At 41.5% G+C, this 18017-nt stretch overlaps 1 protein-coding gene across 1 annotated transcript in view; it reads left to right on the forward strand.

Moving 5' to 3' along the window:
- The window catches only part of LARP4B (La ribonucleoprotein 4B), a 2371531-nt gene that overhangs the window by 754536 nt on the left and 1598978 nt on the right, over nucleotides 1–18017 (forward strand). The window contains exons 6-7 of the mRNA XM_044065528.1: nucleotides 15379–15489; nucleotides 15621–15674. Of these exons, the coding sequence (XP_043921463.1) occupies nucleotides 15379–15489; nucleotides 15621–15674 (165 nt within the window). The remainder of the gene's footprint in view (nucleotides 1–15378; nucleotides 15490–15620; nucleotides 15675–18017) is intronic.

Raw genomic sequence — 18017 nt, forward strand, 5'->3', positions numbered from 1 at the left:
AAAAACCTGAGGGTGCAGGGAAAAATTGCTTAAATGGCATCGGCTGCATGTTTTATACCCCTGAAGACCTGACATCATGGAAGAGGAGACGGCAGCCAACGCAGGACCTAAGACTTTGTTATTCCGGCCAACTGAGGGCAACCTGCCAGCAGATTACCCAAATGTAATGACTGCAACAGTGAATACACTTGAACATCTATATTTATGGTAAGTGTACAGAACCGTACTTGCTACTTACCTGTAACAGTAGTTGTTCGTAGAACATGCTTCTTTTTTGTCAGTACCCTCCCACATTTCCCCTTTTTGTTGGGTGTATATAGTTGATTGCAGGATGTATTGAGTTTGGTTCAGCAACATTTTCTGTTTTTTGTGTTTGTCGTTTGGTATTGAACTGTGTGTGTTAACAAGTTGTGTTTCATCCTGTTGGTCTCTAGAAACTAAAAGGGTCCTGTCTGCGAGTGTGAAGAGTTGTCCTGGTCCTGTCAGGTGATTGGTTCTTCACCCTCATAGGTGGACAGTGGGAGGATTTCTGAGCTTTGATGGGCTTTCAGCGTGAGAGTAGCAGGCTCTTCGCCCTCACAGGTGGGCAGTGGGAGGATTTCTGAGCTTTGAGAGGCTGCCAGGGTGAGGGTAGCAGGACACTACCACGCATATGCCAGTAAGGCGATGCTCTAGAACATCTACTGTTACACGTAAATGGAAGTTAGGTAATTATACTTTACTGCTACCACCTTACAGATAGGAACACTAAGTTAAATTTTATTTTTATGTTGGAAATGAGTGGTTTCAACTGGGGCTAGCAAATCCTAAATGCTGGTGAAAGATTCAAAGCTAGGTCCTTTAACCTCTGCATTGATAGCTCTGACAGTTTGAGGCTGTCATAGAACTGTGCTGAAATGTAGGCTTGAGCTGCAGGCCCTGGCATTGGCTACAGACTCTCACCTGGCCCTGCCTACCATATTTTTCTGAAGACGTCAAGGTGACCTTTTAATTTGTTCCTTGTACTTCTGTACATTACAGATCCAGTATAAGAACATATTCAGAGAAATTGGAGAAGGAAGTCAAAATTCTAAAATCTGCTTATGAAGTTTCAAACTCAATAATATCCCTTTTTAAGGACACGTTACCCACATCAGCTTTGGTTTATGTGTGACCAGCAGCAATAAAAGCAGAAGTCTGGAAGGAATCAGCAGTTTCACAGCATCTTTCAAACCTGCTGCTCACCCAGAGGCAAGGGCATTCAGCGGCTGTGGTATTTCTTCTTGAGAACAATTTCTAAGGCCATGCCCAACTTGGAGACAGTCAGGGATGTTTTCCTTTTAACCTGTCTGTATGACTGGCCCATTACAGTGGAGAAATTGAGAAGGATGGTAATTTCCTGTAGATGTACAATCCCATTTTACAGCATTCCCAAGCCAAAGTCTGTACCTTTGTATGATATCTGACCCTCACTGAAAAAATGCAATACGAAGGCAAGTGTTGAACCTTGTAGAAAAAAAAAACTAAGTGGTCCCATCAGCCCATTAATGATTAGGTTACTATACCAGTTTCATTCTTGGTACCCAAGAAAACAAAGAACCTCAGACCTTTTTTCAAGTTAAGTGGCCTAAACCATTTAATTCCAAAAGAAATATTTTGGATTTCCATTGTCTGGTTAGTTCTTTCGTGTGTGTTGGAGATTGGATGCGCTGGACCTTTGAGACCACCTGTCTGCACATAAAGATATCCAAGGAGTTAGGGAGACATCTATGATTGTAGGTTAGAGCTGGTCATTACCAGCTCAGGACTTTTCCATTGGTCTCACGTCAGCTTTCATGGTGTGCACCATATATGTCTATAGTTGCAGTGACCCAGAGGCTGTAAGATATGAAAGCATTTCCTTTCTTGGCTATTTATTGTGATGTTTGATCAGTCCCATCTTTGCCTGACCGTCTCTCTCCAGTTTTTCAGACATTAGGAGTAGCAGTAAACTCTTTAAAGTCACAGTTGAAGCCTTCTTAGTTGCTCATATTCATAGGCTGCAATCTGAATATAGTTCCGTACAAGGCCTGCTTACATATGGACAGGATCCTGCCTCATCAGATGTTAGTCTTTCAAATTTTCACTTACATTTTCTTACAGCTGCTCTTCAACTAAGTGCCATGGGGTGGATGACAGCAATGGTTCCTATGGTGACTTTTACAAGGTTTTAAACTAGTCCCTCAGTGGATGTTGAGTTCTTGGGTGTGAAGTTTCGTACAGAAATGTCTCTGCATTGTAAAAATGTCCAGAACTGGCAGTCCAGGATTCCCTGTCCCACGTTTCAGTAGCTGTCTTCAGTGACAGCATGTTAGCAAACAAGAAGTAACCCTGTCCTGTAGCCCATGTTGAGACGATGATTTTGGGAATAGGTTATGGTGGCTGACTGCTTTGATAGCAAGCCACATTCTTGTGGAAGCCATCTGTAAACTGACTTTGCTGCTTTCTTCTGATGCTGCACAAGTGGTCCCTCAGCTCAGTAGCATGGAAGTTTTCTTCTCTGGAAGAAGTCTTGCTGCAGCTTGTAATTCCCCCTATTAGTGCCATGTGCAGTAAATTCTTTTCTGTCTTCTTTCCTTCTGGTGAATGCTGTAGGGATCGCGGTCATCCATAAGTGGTCCTTCAAGAACTCTTCTAATCTTTCCCTAGTTTCACTGATTCCATGTTTCATCTAGAAAGCCAGATTGGACAAGTCCAGATTCATTCTCATCACCCCATTTTGGCCTATATATGTAGGATTCCTGTTGGTTAGATCTCATTTGTTGAAAAAATGCTATCTGCCTTCAATCTTTCAGGACCTTTTGTCCCAGCCCTTTGGCAAGTCCATTCAGGGCTCCACTCACAATATCTAACTGCATGGGTTCTCCATTTGTAATAATGGCAGTTGGTTCTACGTACCCATCCTGAGTGCTTCAGATTTGTCACTACTACATGAAGGCCCACTGCCAGGAATATTTGCAAGTATAAATGGACTTTTCTCCATTTGGGTCTAGTCCAAGGGGCTGGATCCTCATGCTGCTTCTGTAGTGTCAGTCCTAGACTACCTGTCACAGATTTTATATGAAGACCACAGCTATTCTTTTGTAAAAGCACACCTAAATTGGTATTTCTAATTTCCATTACCAGTTCCGAGTCTTTGGTGTTCCTAAATTGCGCAAAACATTTGTAAAGTGTACCTTTTTAACTAGACCAGCACTGAAGGGATAGTTTCCCACTGGGAAACTTGAATTTTATGCAGGGGAAAAACTTTACCTACCCCAACCCCCTTGAGCCAGCCTGTGCAGTTGAATTAGTTTTTATCTTGGAAACTTTTTTTGTAGTGGCAATTTTATCATCCAGAGGGGTTTCTGAGTTGCAAGCTTCCTCTTTGCCTCCCTCTTACATGGTATTTTTGAGTCAAGTTTCCATGTATAAAAATCCTTTCTTTTGCTGGAGGTGGCCAATGAATTGAAGATTGAATTGGTCATCACACCAGCCATTTTCCTTACTTATTTTAATTGTGCATAATAACTAATGTATTGCATGGATGCATATATGCAACATCAAGTTTTGTGGATGGAACAGAGTTGATCAGAAATGAGACACTGTACTCTTCCATTGCAAAAATAAAATGGTTACAAATTTACTTCAGGATGGCCTTTTATTTTGTTTTACATTTTATAACTGTCTTCCTAGGTTCCCAAGGATTGGCTGTTTGTATAAACTTCTGTTCTGAAAAGTATAATATGCTTTTGACCCATTCCACTAGAGTAGCGGATACCTCCCAAGTCTTTTTTTCTATCACACATTTTTAGATGATGACTTTGCAGCAGCTGTATGATAGACTGTATACCTTTGTAACACACTGTAAGCTGGATGTGACTTTGTGTCTGTCATCCTTTGAGAGCTTGGTAGTTAAAGGTGTGTTTCCATAGACCACCCAGGAAGGTGAATTTGGAACTTTGTTCTTCAGTTAAAAGCAACGGTCTTGGTAATACCAGATACAAAGGTTATGTTTTATAACAGCAGATGTAGGTAAGCATACCAGTCCACTGTCTTCCTTCTGTTACTGATTTGGTGTTGGTTTGTTTTTTTTATACATTGCGTAACAGAGGAGTGGAGAAGAAAGTCATATTGTAGAATATCTTTAGTGAAGGGGGAGGGGTTTAGTAGCTACTGAAAGCTTTAAATGCAGTTTCCTAATGGTGATTGCATTAGTCCTGCTATTAATGGAGATAGATTGGCTTATCCACATCTGTTGTCATGGTAACTGCATAACTTTCACATATAGCACTAAGGGTGGTGTATGTGCTGTGATCAGTTTAACTTTGCTGGTCATTGGTTAGTATGCCAAACTTTATGAAGTGTATGTGGTTTGGCCATTCTTTTTAAAGTTTGTATAAGGAAAGGGAGAAACAAAATTGATGAGTGCAGATGTTCTTACAGTCATCTCATTTGGGTTATCTGCTTGCAGTAGCCCTTAGTCTGCCTGTTCTTCCAGGATTTTTTTGCTCTGCCTGATTATAAAAGTCTTGGGCCCTGCGTCATTTGCTGTCTCATCTTCCATGACGTCAGGTAGTCAGGGGTATAAAGCATGCAGCCAATGCCATTACATCAGTCTTTCTTGCCGTGTGGTGCACGAAGCACTCCTGAAATTTTCATTTTCGAGTTTCAGAACTGAAGTCTTCAACTAAGCTAAGTACCCCGTTGGGGTAACTTTTTTTCTTGCTCTAAACCGATGTCAGTAATTGTGTTTCTTGTGGAAAGCAAATACCTCAAAGATTTTCATTCGTACTGTATTCCTTGCCTAGGCCCTGACCACAGCGTACCTTGATGTCGGTTTTGTGCCTTATTTAAACAATGAACTATTCGTCATTGGTATATTTACGCTTCTAAGTATTTTAGTACTCTGTTCAATTATCCAGATATGGCTTTGGTAAGCCACCCGACTACCGACATTCCGAACAAACGCAAAGGTAAAGACAGAGACAGACTGCCTAGGTCCAAAGCTGCCGACGATGCTTCTCCTAAGCTAGTTGCCAGTTCGCTGGTACTCCGGCGCTTTCGCAGCACCTGATAGCCGCTACTTCAGATTTGCAGGCCTCTACTGAGACCCATTTGGAGTCCCTTGCATACTCTTAGGGAGCATTTTCGATGGGAAAGCCAGGATTACTCTGATTCTAAAAAGAGGCTTAGGGATTTCTTACTCCTGCCCCAACACAGGCCTTTAGCTATCCCCCCCAGTACTGGACATTGTTGACGATTCCTTTTTGGAGTCTAGCTTGGCCCCTGACTCCTTACCTCCTGCTCCCAGCAAACCAGATAGATATTACAGGGTTCTTGACTCTCACAAGTTCCTCTTTAAAAATCCTACTGCGGATCCTGAGACCATTTTACAGGGACCCAAGGGCATTAAGGCTACTACTGCCAAAAATCCTACCCCCTCTGATATAGATTCCAGGGCGATGGATAGATGGGGTAAGAAGGTATACACTTCTGCAGCCTTGGTCATTAGGGCCTTACACTTCCAGTTTCATATGTTAAAGTATTAGCATCATATTATTGGATTGCATAAACAGAAAATGATGCTGATTCCTGACTGTGCTGAAAATAAGGATTTACAGGATTTAATGCATTCTGCTGAACAAGTTGGAAAACATACTTTGCAATGTGGTTTTGATTCACTAGAGGCATCTTGCAGGACTGCTGTTACTGGGTCTGTACTTAGAAGGCATGCTTGGCTTAAGGATCAATCTTTGCCAGAACATGTTAAAGCTAAATTGCTGTATGCTCCCTTAAACCAGGGCCGCCTTTTTGGCAACAGAGCAGAAGTAGTACTTAAAAAGATGGAGGAAAAAGCTAAATCTATGTAAACTGTTAAAGATTTCCTGCAAATACAGCCTCCAAGATTTAGTAGGCATTGGCCCTCTAAGAATTGGTCCTTTCCTGCCTCTTCCAGGCCTTCTCAGTCCAAACTCAGAACCAGCAGAACACTCAGGCTTCAGTCCCAAGGTACGCACAGGCCTAAGCAGTGGGGGCTCCCACTTCCAAAGCAGGGAGTAGTAAGACTCCCCCTTATGGTAAACTGTCTCAATGACTTAACTTTAAAACTTCCAAGCCCTTTTCAACTGACTGCTCCTTTAGGGGGAAAGATTGCTCTGCAGGCAAAAAACTGGAAACTCGTTACCCAGGACCAGTGGGTTTTAAATATAGTTTCCCAAGATTACAGATTCCACTTCCACATTTTACCAACCCCAAATGGTTGGCCAGATCTACCCCTACATCAGTGGGGAAGAGGCTCAAAATCAAGTTCTTTGCCTCTTGAGTATAGGGGCTATTCAAACTGTCCCATAAGAGGAAAGGGGACATGGTTTCTACTCAAGACTTTTTCTGGTGCCCAGAAAAGACTACTCCTGGCGTCCTATCTTGGATCTCTCTATCCTAAACACTTCTTTGGTGATCCCAAAATTCAGGATGCTAACTCTTCACCATTTGCTTCCTATGCTAGGCAAGGATGCCTGGTTGGCAACACTGGATTTAAAGGAAGCCTTACCTGCACATCCCAATAGGGGAATCTTGTAGAAGATACCTACGCTTCAAAGCAGGCTTCATGCACTATCAGTTCTCTGCACTACCCTTTGGCTTATCTACTGCACCCAGGGTATTCACAAAGTGGCTAGCTCCAGTCATTGCATTTTGCAGGCAAAGAAATATTCAAATATACCCATACCTGGACGATTGTCTAATTCAGGCAGAAAGCCAGGACATACTATTTAATCATCTGGCGTTTGTACAAAAAGTGCTAACTTCTCTGTGGTACATCATAAATGAAAAGAAATCACATCTGGTACCCTGCCAACAAATTGTATTTCTGGGAGCAAGCTTGAACACAACTTCCCAGATGGCTTTCCTCACGCCAGAGAAACAAGTTCTTTTGACAGCTTACTTCAAACAAATGGCCACAAAGACCCTGCTATCTGCAAGACAAATACTGCACGCCTTGGGGTTCATGACCTCCTGCATTCTCCTAATTCCATATGCAAGACTGCATATGAGGAAACTACAATGGTATCTAAAAAGCCTGTGGGTGTCAACATTCTCAGGATCTAGAAGCAATGATTCCTGTCATACCTTGCCTACAGTTAAGTTCCTTTGGTGGGCAGAGGCCTGCCACTAAAACAAGGGACTGCCATTCACCCTACCCCCTGCCACCCAAATCCTAACAGACGCATCACACTATGCTTGGGGGGCTGACATGGCCGGGAGGTGCATTCAGGGCAAATGAAACCCAAGTCAAATGCATCTGCATATCAATCAAAAAGAAATGTTAGCTGTACAGAATGCCCTGACACCCTTGAAGGACCACATTCTTCCAGGACAATTAATGGTAAAGATGGACAACACTACTGTTATGTGGTACATAAACAAGCAGGGGGGGAACCCACTCGTACCCTCTCTCAGACTAGCCGTGGCTCTGTGGAACACAGCCTTGAGCTACCAAGTGCACCTACAGACTCAATTCTTGCCAGGAAAGCTAAATACACTGGCAGACGATCTAAGCAGAAATCTCATGGACCCACACAAGTGTAAACTGGAACCAAAGACATTCAACATGTTGATAAACAAATGGGGGAGCCCAGAGATGGACCTTTTTGCTTCTTCTCAGAACTACCAATTGGACAAATTCTGCACAAGGACTTCCCACAAACAAGCCCTGTCCTTCACCTGGAAAAATCTATCAGTTTATGCCTTTCCTCCTCTGCCTCATCTGTCCAGTGAACTACTAAAGATCAAACGGGACAAACCAAGGATGATACTGATTGCACCAGACTGGCCACGCCAACACTGGTACCCCCTCTTGCGCAGTGTGTCACTGCTGGCACCATGGCACCTGCCTCAGACCCCTACCATCCCAGCAGAAGGGCCAGATTCTGCACCCTCAGCTTCGAACCCTGAACCTGGCAGCCTGGCTAATTATGTGATCTCTCCTTTACCATTCCTCATTAAACAAGTGTTGGATGTCATTCTGGAGACAAGGAGGCCTAGTACTAGAAAATCTTATGCTGAAAAATGGAAAAGATTCTGTTCCTGAAACCAAACTCAGAGGATGAGCACAGCATCGCCCAATTTACGTCAGATTCTGCAATAATTAACTAAGATGCTTCACAAGGGTCTTTACTTTTCCTCCATCAAAATTCATGCCTCAGCCATTACAGCTCGTTACAACACAGAACCACCCCTCTTCTCTCATCTACTGCTCAAGCAGTTCCTCAGAGGGGCCAAAAACGTAAGACCACCCAGGAGAGCCCCCTACTCCAGCCTGGGACCTTAACTTTGTATTGGAAAAACTTACTCTACCTCCTTTTGAGCCAGCTGCAAATGCAGAGTAGAAATTCCTTTCTTGGAAAACAGCCTCCTTTTTAGCCATCACTTCAGCAAGATGGGTGTCTGAATTACAGGCCCTTATGGCAGTGGAGCCTTTCATCATCTTTCATGTGGACAGGGTGTCCCTCAGGACCAATCCCTCCTTCATGCCCAAGGTAGTATCCAGTGTGGCTCTTAACCGGTCCATTCATTTACCAACCTTCCTAATCCACAGAACAAAGGGGAACGGATACTGCACTCCTTAAAAGTGCACAGACAACTTAGATTTTACTTGGACAGGACTAAACCTCTCAGGAAATCTGAACAGCTGCTGTTGGCATTTGCTGCAGGGGCAGAGGGGAAGGCCATTTCAAAGCAAATCATTTCTAAATGGATAGGCCATTGCATTAATCTCTGCTATAAGCACCATGGAAAACCTATCCCACAGGGGATAAGATCACATTCAACCAGGGCTGCATCTACCTCTACAGCATTTCTCAGAGGTGTCCCTACCAGGGACATCCTAGAAGCTGCTACCTGGAGTTCTGTACATACTTTCACCAAGCATTACCATTTGCTAATTTTCTCTAAATCCAGAGCTGGTTTTGCCACTGCAGTCTTGCAGGGCCTTATAGCTGGTCCTAATGCTATCTAAATTCCTCCTCCCATCCTTAGGTTTGGGAATCTACCCAAATGTGATGACTGCAGCAGTGAAACACGAAAAACCTAGTACAGTTGTGTACACTTACTATAAATGTAGATGTTCGAGTGTATTCACTGTTGCAGTCCTGGTTACCCTCCCTCCAGCCCCCTGACTTCTTTTGGCTATACCTCTATTCTTTTTACTATGCTTAAAAGCATTTTGGTGTATTTGCTTTTTTGTTGGAGGTATAACCTTGTATATATATTTAATTGCTTCCCATTGGGGGGCACCTGACATCTGGGGCAAGAAAAACTGATGTAATGGCGTCGACTGCATGCTTTATACCCGTGACTACCTGATGTCATGGAAGATGAGAGAGCAATCGACGCAGGACCCAAGACTTTGATAATCAGGCCAACTGAGGGCTACTGCAAGCAGATAATCCAAATGTGATGACTGCAACAGTGAATACACTCTAACATCTACATTTATAGTTAAGTGTACACAACTGTACTTTCTGTTTTGGGTAGGGAATAACTATAATAATTTTTCAAAAGTTGAAGGAAAATGCTGCTGCTACAGATCTTACATGTTACTGCCATGGGCCAGATTGAAGATAAACTTTGTGAGGCAAAAACCTTAGAGCAGAAGGTGAAGGCCATATGCATCTGGGTTGTCTTCTTTTCAGGGAGTGTTAATGGCGTCTATATCAGAACATCAAATGCTAAAAACAGCGAATGCTATTCTGTCGAACTGTAAAGTTCGAAAACCAAAAATGTCGAAGTCACGGATCAGCAAATTTTTTCCCAGGGAAAAAACTTTGCAGATCCAATATATATATATATATATATATATATATATATATATATATATATATATATATATATACAAACTTAAGTATACCAACTCTGAGATCGCACCACAGTGAAGAAAGCATCGAAGTCCTGAGAACGGCCCAGCAGGTTTTTTTCGCTGGGAAAAAAAATCACTGTTCCATGACTTCGACATTCTCAGCTTTCGAACATTATAGTTTGACAGAATAGCGTTCGCTGTTCTGATATAGATGCCATTATGTTAACTACTGCAATTTGCTGGCTGCATGCTGCTTTAAGTTGAGTCAGGTATATGGAAGCACTCTTGCAGATTTACTGTAGTGTATGTCCTTGCCATGGCAGGTGTGCTGACAACCATAAAAGGAACAAGGGCTGAAGGAAGACCTGCAGCTCCTCTAGATGAGTCCTTCCAGTGGTCAGCTCGTACTGTCACTGATTGTTTACAAGCTGAGGGCTCTAAGAATCCATTTTGCAGTTGGTGAGAGGAGAATATTAGAGTCCGTGGTCAGTGAAACAACTTTTGGCAGTTGTAGAGGGTAGTAGACAGCAGATTAAGGGCAAAGAGTTAGCTAAAATGTTAATATTTGAAGAGGCTTTGCTGAGGTAATCTCCCCTTCCAGATAAAGAAGAGTTATTTAAAGTGTGTGCACTCGCGCACGCAGGTGTTTTATTTGTGTGTGTGTGTGTGTGTGTGTGTGTGTATATATACATATATATATATATATATATATATATATATATATATATATACATATATATATATATATATATATATATATGGACTCGCTTCATAACACTGAAAATTCAAAACACTGAAAATGAGAAAACTTCATAATATAGAAGACCAAAACAATGAAACTTCAAAACACTGGAAACACATATCATACATATACTGAGTTTAAACAACATAAATCATAGCACTTTCCACCAAGTGTAAGATGGGGGGCAAGCCCCCCTGCACCCCCCCAAGTGGGGGGCTGCACCCCCTGCTACTTAAATATATCAACTCCAAGATTGCACTTAGTGAAGTGCAATCTTGGAGTTTTTATATATATATGTAAGTAGCATGGGGTGTGGGGGCACAGGGGGGCTTGCCCCCCTGTTTACACTTGGTGGAAAGTGCTATGATTTATGTTGAAACTCAGTATATATATATATATATATATATATATATATATATATATATATATATATATGTATGTATGTGTGTGTTTTCAGTGTTTTGAGCTTTCAGTGTTTTGGGCTTTCAGTGTAATGAAGTGAATCCATATATATATATATATATATATATATATATATATATATATATATATATATATATCTTTATATAATATAAAATATATGTATACCCACACACACACTGAAAGTCTGTTTCGCTGAATGTAGTTTAGTTGTAATTCTTTAATACTGAAGCAGAAATATATAGAAATGTATGAGGAAGCTTAAGCTGCCTGTAGTGATCAATATAAAACTCTGCTGATTTTTGTGTTTGAGAGGTGGCAGTGATTCTGTGTGTATAGTATTTTCACTTTTCTACACAGTTATGCGACTGTGGAGTCGATGCGTTTAAGTAATGTGGTGTGGGTTGTGCAGTTTGACTTGTACCCTGCAAGCAACCTTTTTTTTTTTTTTTTAAGTTGTTTGCTGTAATGAAATTTTCTATGAAATGTTTTGTGCATCAGCAGTGATTCACTGTGTAGCTTTTTTCCCTTTTCTCCACTGTTGTGCATCCATGGCCATGGGGTTTGTATGTTAAGTATAGGGATTGGGGTACAGGAGGACTTGCCTCCCCTACAAAAAAAAAAATGTCTTGGGGAAAACTTTTCTGTTGGATGTTTTTGACTGTGCCATTTTTCAGTTATTTTGAATGTGATTGATCTTTGAGCGAAATTGGTTTTCAGACATTTTAACATTGTGAATTATTTTTCAATGAAATGGTCGTTCATTGAATTGTTGTATACTGTGTGTGTGTGTGTGTGTGTGTGTGTGTGTGTGTGTGTGTAGCTGTACATGTGCACACGAGTGTGTTGTGATACATAACTTTCTTTTTGGAAGGGGGGGCTTTGCCAACAAAACACTGGGAGGTTTCTTCGAAACAGTCACCAAAGCCATGGATGAGAGCAAGACAGTGCACACAGCCTACCTTGACCTAGCCAAAGCCCTTGACACTATTCCCCACTCGGGCACTAGATAATCTCTTACAGCTAGGCATCAACCCAGATGGGTAGCTTACTAACTCACTGATGGATCCCACTCAGACATAATAGGGGAAGCCACCTCTAGTAGTAGATCAGTAACAAGCGGCGTACCCCAAGGATCGGTCTTGGGGCCTGTACTGTTTGGGTTATATTTTTCTGTGGTGCAAGCCAACACCAGTAGTCTGTGACTGACCAAGTTTGCAGATGACTGCAAGCTGGGCACTGTCATAAATTCCCCTAGTGATGTGAACATACTCCAAGAGGGCCTTAACCAAACTAATGACTGGTGCCAGAAACATGGCCTCAAACTGAATGCCAAGAAATGCATCATTATCCTCTTTGAGGAAAATAGTGTTCACACTAATTATCACATTAATAACGTACTAAGCACACAATTAGTCGTGAGGGACTTGGGCATCCAGGTTGATAGCAAAGCTGAGTTTTGACCACAATGTTGCCTCCGTTATAAGGAAGGCTTTCTACATGGCCCATCTCATAAGTAAGGGTATTTCATCCAGGAACAAGGATGTCATAACATCCCTGTGTTCTTCCCTTATCAGACCCATTGTTGAGTACAGTGCCCTCTTCAACATGTACAGTGGATATAAAAAGTTTACACACCCCTGTTAAAATGCCAGGTTTTTGTGATATTAAAAAAATGAGATCACAATAAATCATTTGAAAACTTTTCCCACCTTTAATGTGACCTGTAACCTGTACAATTCAATTGAAAAACAAATCTGTTAGGGGGAGAAAAAAAATAACGTACAATACGCTGGTTGCATAAGTGTGCATACCCTTAAACTACTACTTTGTGTGTACACACCCTTAAACTAATACTTTGTTGAAGCACCTTTTGTTTTAATTACAACATTCAGGTTTCTTGGGTAGGAGTCTATTAGTATGGCACATCTTCACTTGGCAATATTTGCCCGCTCTTCCTTGCAAAAGCACTCCAAATCTGTCAGATCGGGAGGGCATCTCTTGTGCACAGCCCTCTTATGGTCACTCCACAGATTTTCTGTTGGATTGAGGTCTGGGCTCTGGCTGGGCCATTCCAAAACTTTAATTTATTCTGGTGAAGCCATTCTTTTGTGGATTTGGATGTATGCTTGGGGTCATTGTCGTGTTGGAAGGTGAAATTCCTTTTCATCTTCAGCTTTCTAGCAGACACCTGAAGGGTTTGGGACAAAAGTGACTGCTATTTGTAACTGTTCATAATTCCCTCCACCTTGACTAAAACCCCAGTTCCAGCTGAAGAAAAGCAACCCCAAAGCATGATACTACCACCACCATGCTTCACTGTGGGGATGGTGTTCCTTTGGTGATGCAAGTGTTTTTGCGCCAAACGTACCTTTTGAAATTGTGGCCAAAAAGTTCAACCTTGGTCTCATCAGACCATAACACATTTTCCCACATGCTTTTGAGAGACTTGATGTGTTGTTTTGCAAATTTTAGCCTGGCTTGGATGTTTTTCTGTGTAAGAAAAGGCTTCCATCTTGCAACACTACCCCATAGTCCAGACATGTGGAGAATATAGGAGATTGTTGGCAAATGTAGTACACAACCAGTACTTGCCAGAAATTCCTGCAACTCCTTCAGTGTTGCTGTAGGTCTCTTGGCAGTCTCCCTGACCAGTTTTCGTCTTGTCTTTTCATCACTTTTGGAGGGAAGTCCAGTTCATTGAAACTTCTCTTTTGTCCCATATTTTCTCCACTTTTTGATGACTGTCTTCACTGTGTTCCATTGTATATCCAATGCTGTGGAATTTTTTTTGTACCCTTCTCCTGACTGATACCTTTCATCAATGAGATACCTTTGGTGCTTTGCAAGTTCTCTGCGAACCATGGCCTTTGCTGTAGCAGGCAACTGAGTAAATGTCAGGAAAATCTTACTTGGACAGCTTAACTTTATTTGGAGTTAGAGTCTCTGATGGCAGGTGTGCACCCAAGAAAACTGAATGTTGTAATTAAATCAAAAGCTGCTTCAACAAAGTATTAGTTTAAGGGAGTGCACACTTATGCAACCAACGTATTATACGTTTTTTATCTTTTATATTTTTCCCCTAACAGATTTGTTTGTTTTTCTAATGAATTGTACAGGTTATAGGTCACATTAAAGGGAGGAAAAGTTTTGAAATGATTTTTTATAGTCTCATTTTTTTATATCACAAAAAACCTGGCATTTTAACAGGGGGGTGTAAACTTTTTATATCCACTGTAACTTGCCAACCACTTGCAGCAGTTGGAGAGACCACAGAAGTTCCTGACCAGGAATATCCAGTGTCTCAAACACCTGTCCTATACAGATAGGCTAAAAGCCCTGTCCCTCTACAGTCTTGTACAGAACTGCTCAGAGGTGACCTGTGTCTGGCATACAAAGCCATCTCAGACTCAGCATTGATAGAGTTGCTGCATATCTGGACTCCACTCGTGCAACCTGCTTGCAAGGTCTCAACCTAGTCTGTGACATTAATAGAACTTGTTGGCAAGATGGATGACTCCCCCGTCTGTGAAATAGACTTCTCTCTATGTCAACCAGAGTACCTCACTTGCCCTGTTTAAGATGAACCTGAACGAATGGATGGGAAACAGAAAATATATCCCTGGGATCCCATCTGTGCCACTGCTGGACAGGGCAAACAGGTGCTGACTTTGTGGGAACATGGGTGAAATTCTTGGCTAAGCTTATAAGGGCCTCTGGGCCAATAGCCTAGTATCGTCCTTTGAGCCTATGAGAGTCTGGAATCATGACTGGCCTTCATTAAGCTGGGAGTAAGTGAACACCCCTTCCCCCAGCTGAGCAGAGACGCCATCTCCATTTGATCTAAGTGAAAATATGTACTTTTGTGCATTCACATTTTTCATTTAAAAGTTCACATTCAAGCCGTCATCACTTTGTTCCCAGAGTTCCAGTTTAGAAGAACTGCAGTACCTTATCTTCTCCCAGATGGACCTCCTATTGAGAAGCACTGTCATTACCTTATCCCTGGATTGATAAGGCAGTATTGGCCTTTTAATTCGATCCCTTCTGCCTAGCTTCAGCATTGCTCGGACCACTAACTATGTAGATCATAGTTAAGGCTGCATTCTGTTCCATGAAGCTAGTGAATGAGTTAATATTTTGCTTGTATTGTTTGGGCTTGTTTTGCTCTCTTGAGTTTCACACCCCATTTTGTTTATTGGAGGTACGGATGTCAAGTGACAGAGTTGTTGTTGCTGGTTTATACTTTTGCCTTAATTTGGGATTAGCATAGTAGTTATTGTGATTAGTTCATTGTATATTTTTTAGGTGGGGGGATTAGAGCTTAGATAATGTTCATTGGTTTCTTTTTCTTTCTTAGGAGGTGGAGTTGCTCTTTAAAGGAGATAACTTGCCCAAGTTTATCAGCTGTGAATTTGCCTACAATGATAACTGGTTCATCACATTTGAATCAGAAGCTGATGCACAGCAGGTAAGTTTTTAGTTTGCAGCCCCTGAACTGTAAACCCACCATAAAAGCATGAAATAGTAACCTTGATTGCAGCTTTTTTGGCCATATTTATAGCATCAGGTTGTGATGGTTTGTTTCTATGTTGTTTTCAGGCATATCAGTATCTGAGAGAAGAAGTGAAAACATTTCAAGGAAAGCCAATTAAGGTATATCTGAATGTATTTTCGGTGTTAGATGACCATTCCACCCCTCCACGTTCATATATAACATGCATACATGCACATAAATCAGGTTTCTGTAAGTAGCCATCTGATGTACTGTCAATATTTCTAAGTATTGAGGAAAATGGTGGTGACTATGGCTTAAATTTAGATTTGCTTCACATAAGGCTCCCAGTTTGCTACTGAGTTCCTTTTTATCAGGATACATTAGCTAAAGACAGCAGTGGAATGGAACTCCTTGATTTACTGTTGAAATAATATAGGGTTTCCAGTTTTTTTTCTAAATGTCTTATGTTAAATGTGATCATCATCTGATAAGTTCTGCAGTAGCCTTAGCTTACATGGTTGTTATATATTGCATAGGCTGTAACTGCTGGCCATCTCCCAAAACTTAAGGGCACCTTCCATTCACTCAGACTGTTGAGAACTCAGGTAGCGCTAGAGAAAATATCAGTGGTTTGGGCGCCATACACTGCAGAGCTTTTTCAGCCTCTGAAGTGCGCTTCCGTGGGCTTTCAAGAATTGACGGATGGGTAGCATTTCTACATTGCTGTGCAGATAAAATTTCCTTTGTGGGGTGATATGTTTTCCACAATTTATTTTATGATTAAAATGGTACTTTTGTGTGTAAAACTGGGTTTTGTGCTAGGAATTTAATTTTTGATGGACTGTCACATGACTTTTCTGTCGGAAGACTGTGATTCTTGTATTACATTTAGTTTAAATTTCATTTTAATATTTACTCAAAATGTTTGTGAAAAAACTTTTATGAATTGTAATCAAGGGAGGTGTTAGTGCATGTGGTGCTTGTTAGGATATTAAGGTGAAAACGCTACCTTTTTTGATACCTTTTTGCCTACTGCTGCTGTCAGCCATATCTGTCTTCAAGCTACCTTCTCGGATTTGCAGTGAAACGACTTCTTGGTTCCCCAGATTTTCCTACCTCTGGGAAAAAAAAAGAATTCCCAGACAGCATTTGCCCTTCCATCAGACTGCTACTTTGCCTTAGCCGCAGATAGGTAACTCTGTAGTGGTCATTCCTGGTTCTTACGACCACTTCTCTTTGTTGGTTTCCTCTGTTGTAACCCCTTCAGCCACCACAGACCCTATTTTCATTTCAGGCTTTAGCCTGCTACTTTCTGTTCTCATGAAATCTGTGAAGCGCTTTCTGCCCAAACACGACTTTTTACTCAGCTCAGCTCCATCTGAGCAAATAGTTTGGATGCATGGAAGGTGCCTTGAAGCTTTGGTAGCTGGTTGGCTGTTACATCGTTAGCAATGTATAGCTCATATAGTTAAGGTTATGACAATAGTGTGATCATCAGAGTATCAACTGCCATGTTAAATTTACTTACACAACTGTACTTTCCCCCTTTTTATAGGAACTGGTTTTCTGAAAGGTACTGCCACAAAAGGCCTGTACAGTTTGCACCCCACATGGTTTCTCATGCAGAACTTGTACATAAGAAACAAGTTCAAGACTATAAATTCTTCACCTATCCTGACAGATTGGAATTATTCTTGTGTACAGTAGCATAATAGGTGCTGTGAGGTAACTTAAGTTTTGCTTTTTAGGCGCTGACGCACTCAATTGTTTTTGACATCCTATTTTCACTCTGAACTTGTGGCTGTGCAAGCACCTAGACTAGGGACCTGAATTTGTTCCACCAAATAGAGTCACTGGTGAGAGAGTGTTCTAAATCGGTGTTCCCAGCATATGGAGTAAGTTACCACTACATGCCCAACAAATTATGACTTTAGCTACCTTTAAAGGCTAGATGTTATGTTGTCCTATCTCGCCTTTGTTCTTACTGGTTGGGTTTGGAGCCGATCCACTGCTCCCACTCGGACACATACTATACCTCAGAGTCTTTCACGTGGCTCGTGGCTGAACAGCTGCCCCATCATGCAGTGCGTGATTCCCCAGATCTTGTTTGCTGCTTAACAAGATCGGATGCGCTTCTCATTGGCCACGGCTAAGTTTTTTTAAAAATTTATATTTCTTGTATTTTTTATAACTGTTTTTGTCTACACATAGTTATAGGTCTTTTATATAGATAGTTTCTCTCTGCTGTTGTGTCTGCTGTTTAATCATTCACTACTGTGATTGTTGCATAGTTGGCCATCGTTTTAGTCACAAGTCCTATTTGCTTTTCTGTCCCATTGAAATCAGTAGTGTAGTCCATTTGTCTAGTGTGTATTTCCTTTGGCAGTGATTCTTGGCTCGTTTGAGTTTAGAGAGTCAAGTGCCTGCTTAAGTTAGAGGGTTTATCTAATTTTTGTTCCCTTTGCTGTTTGTCTTTTTTCTTGTTTGATAGCAGTGCTAGC

The sequence above is a fragment of the Protopterus annectens genome, chromosome 3.part0, assembly GCF_019279795.1.
Source record: "Protopterus annectens isolate FY-2018-M chromosome 3.part0, PAN1.0, whole genome shotgun sequence".
NCBI classification, from domain to species: Eukaryota; Metazoa; Chordata; order Ceratodontiformes; family Protopteridae; genus Protopterus; species Protopterus annectens.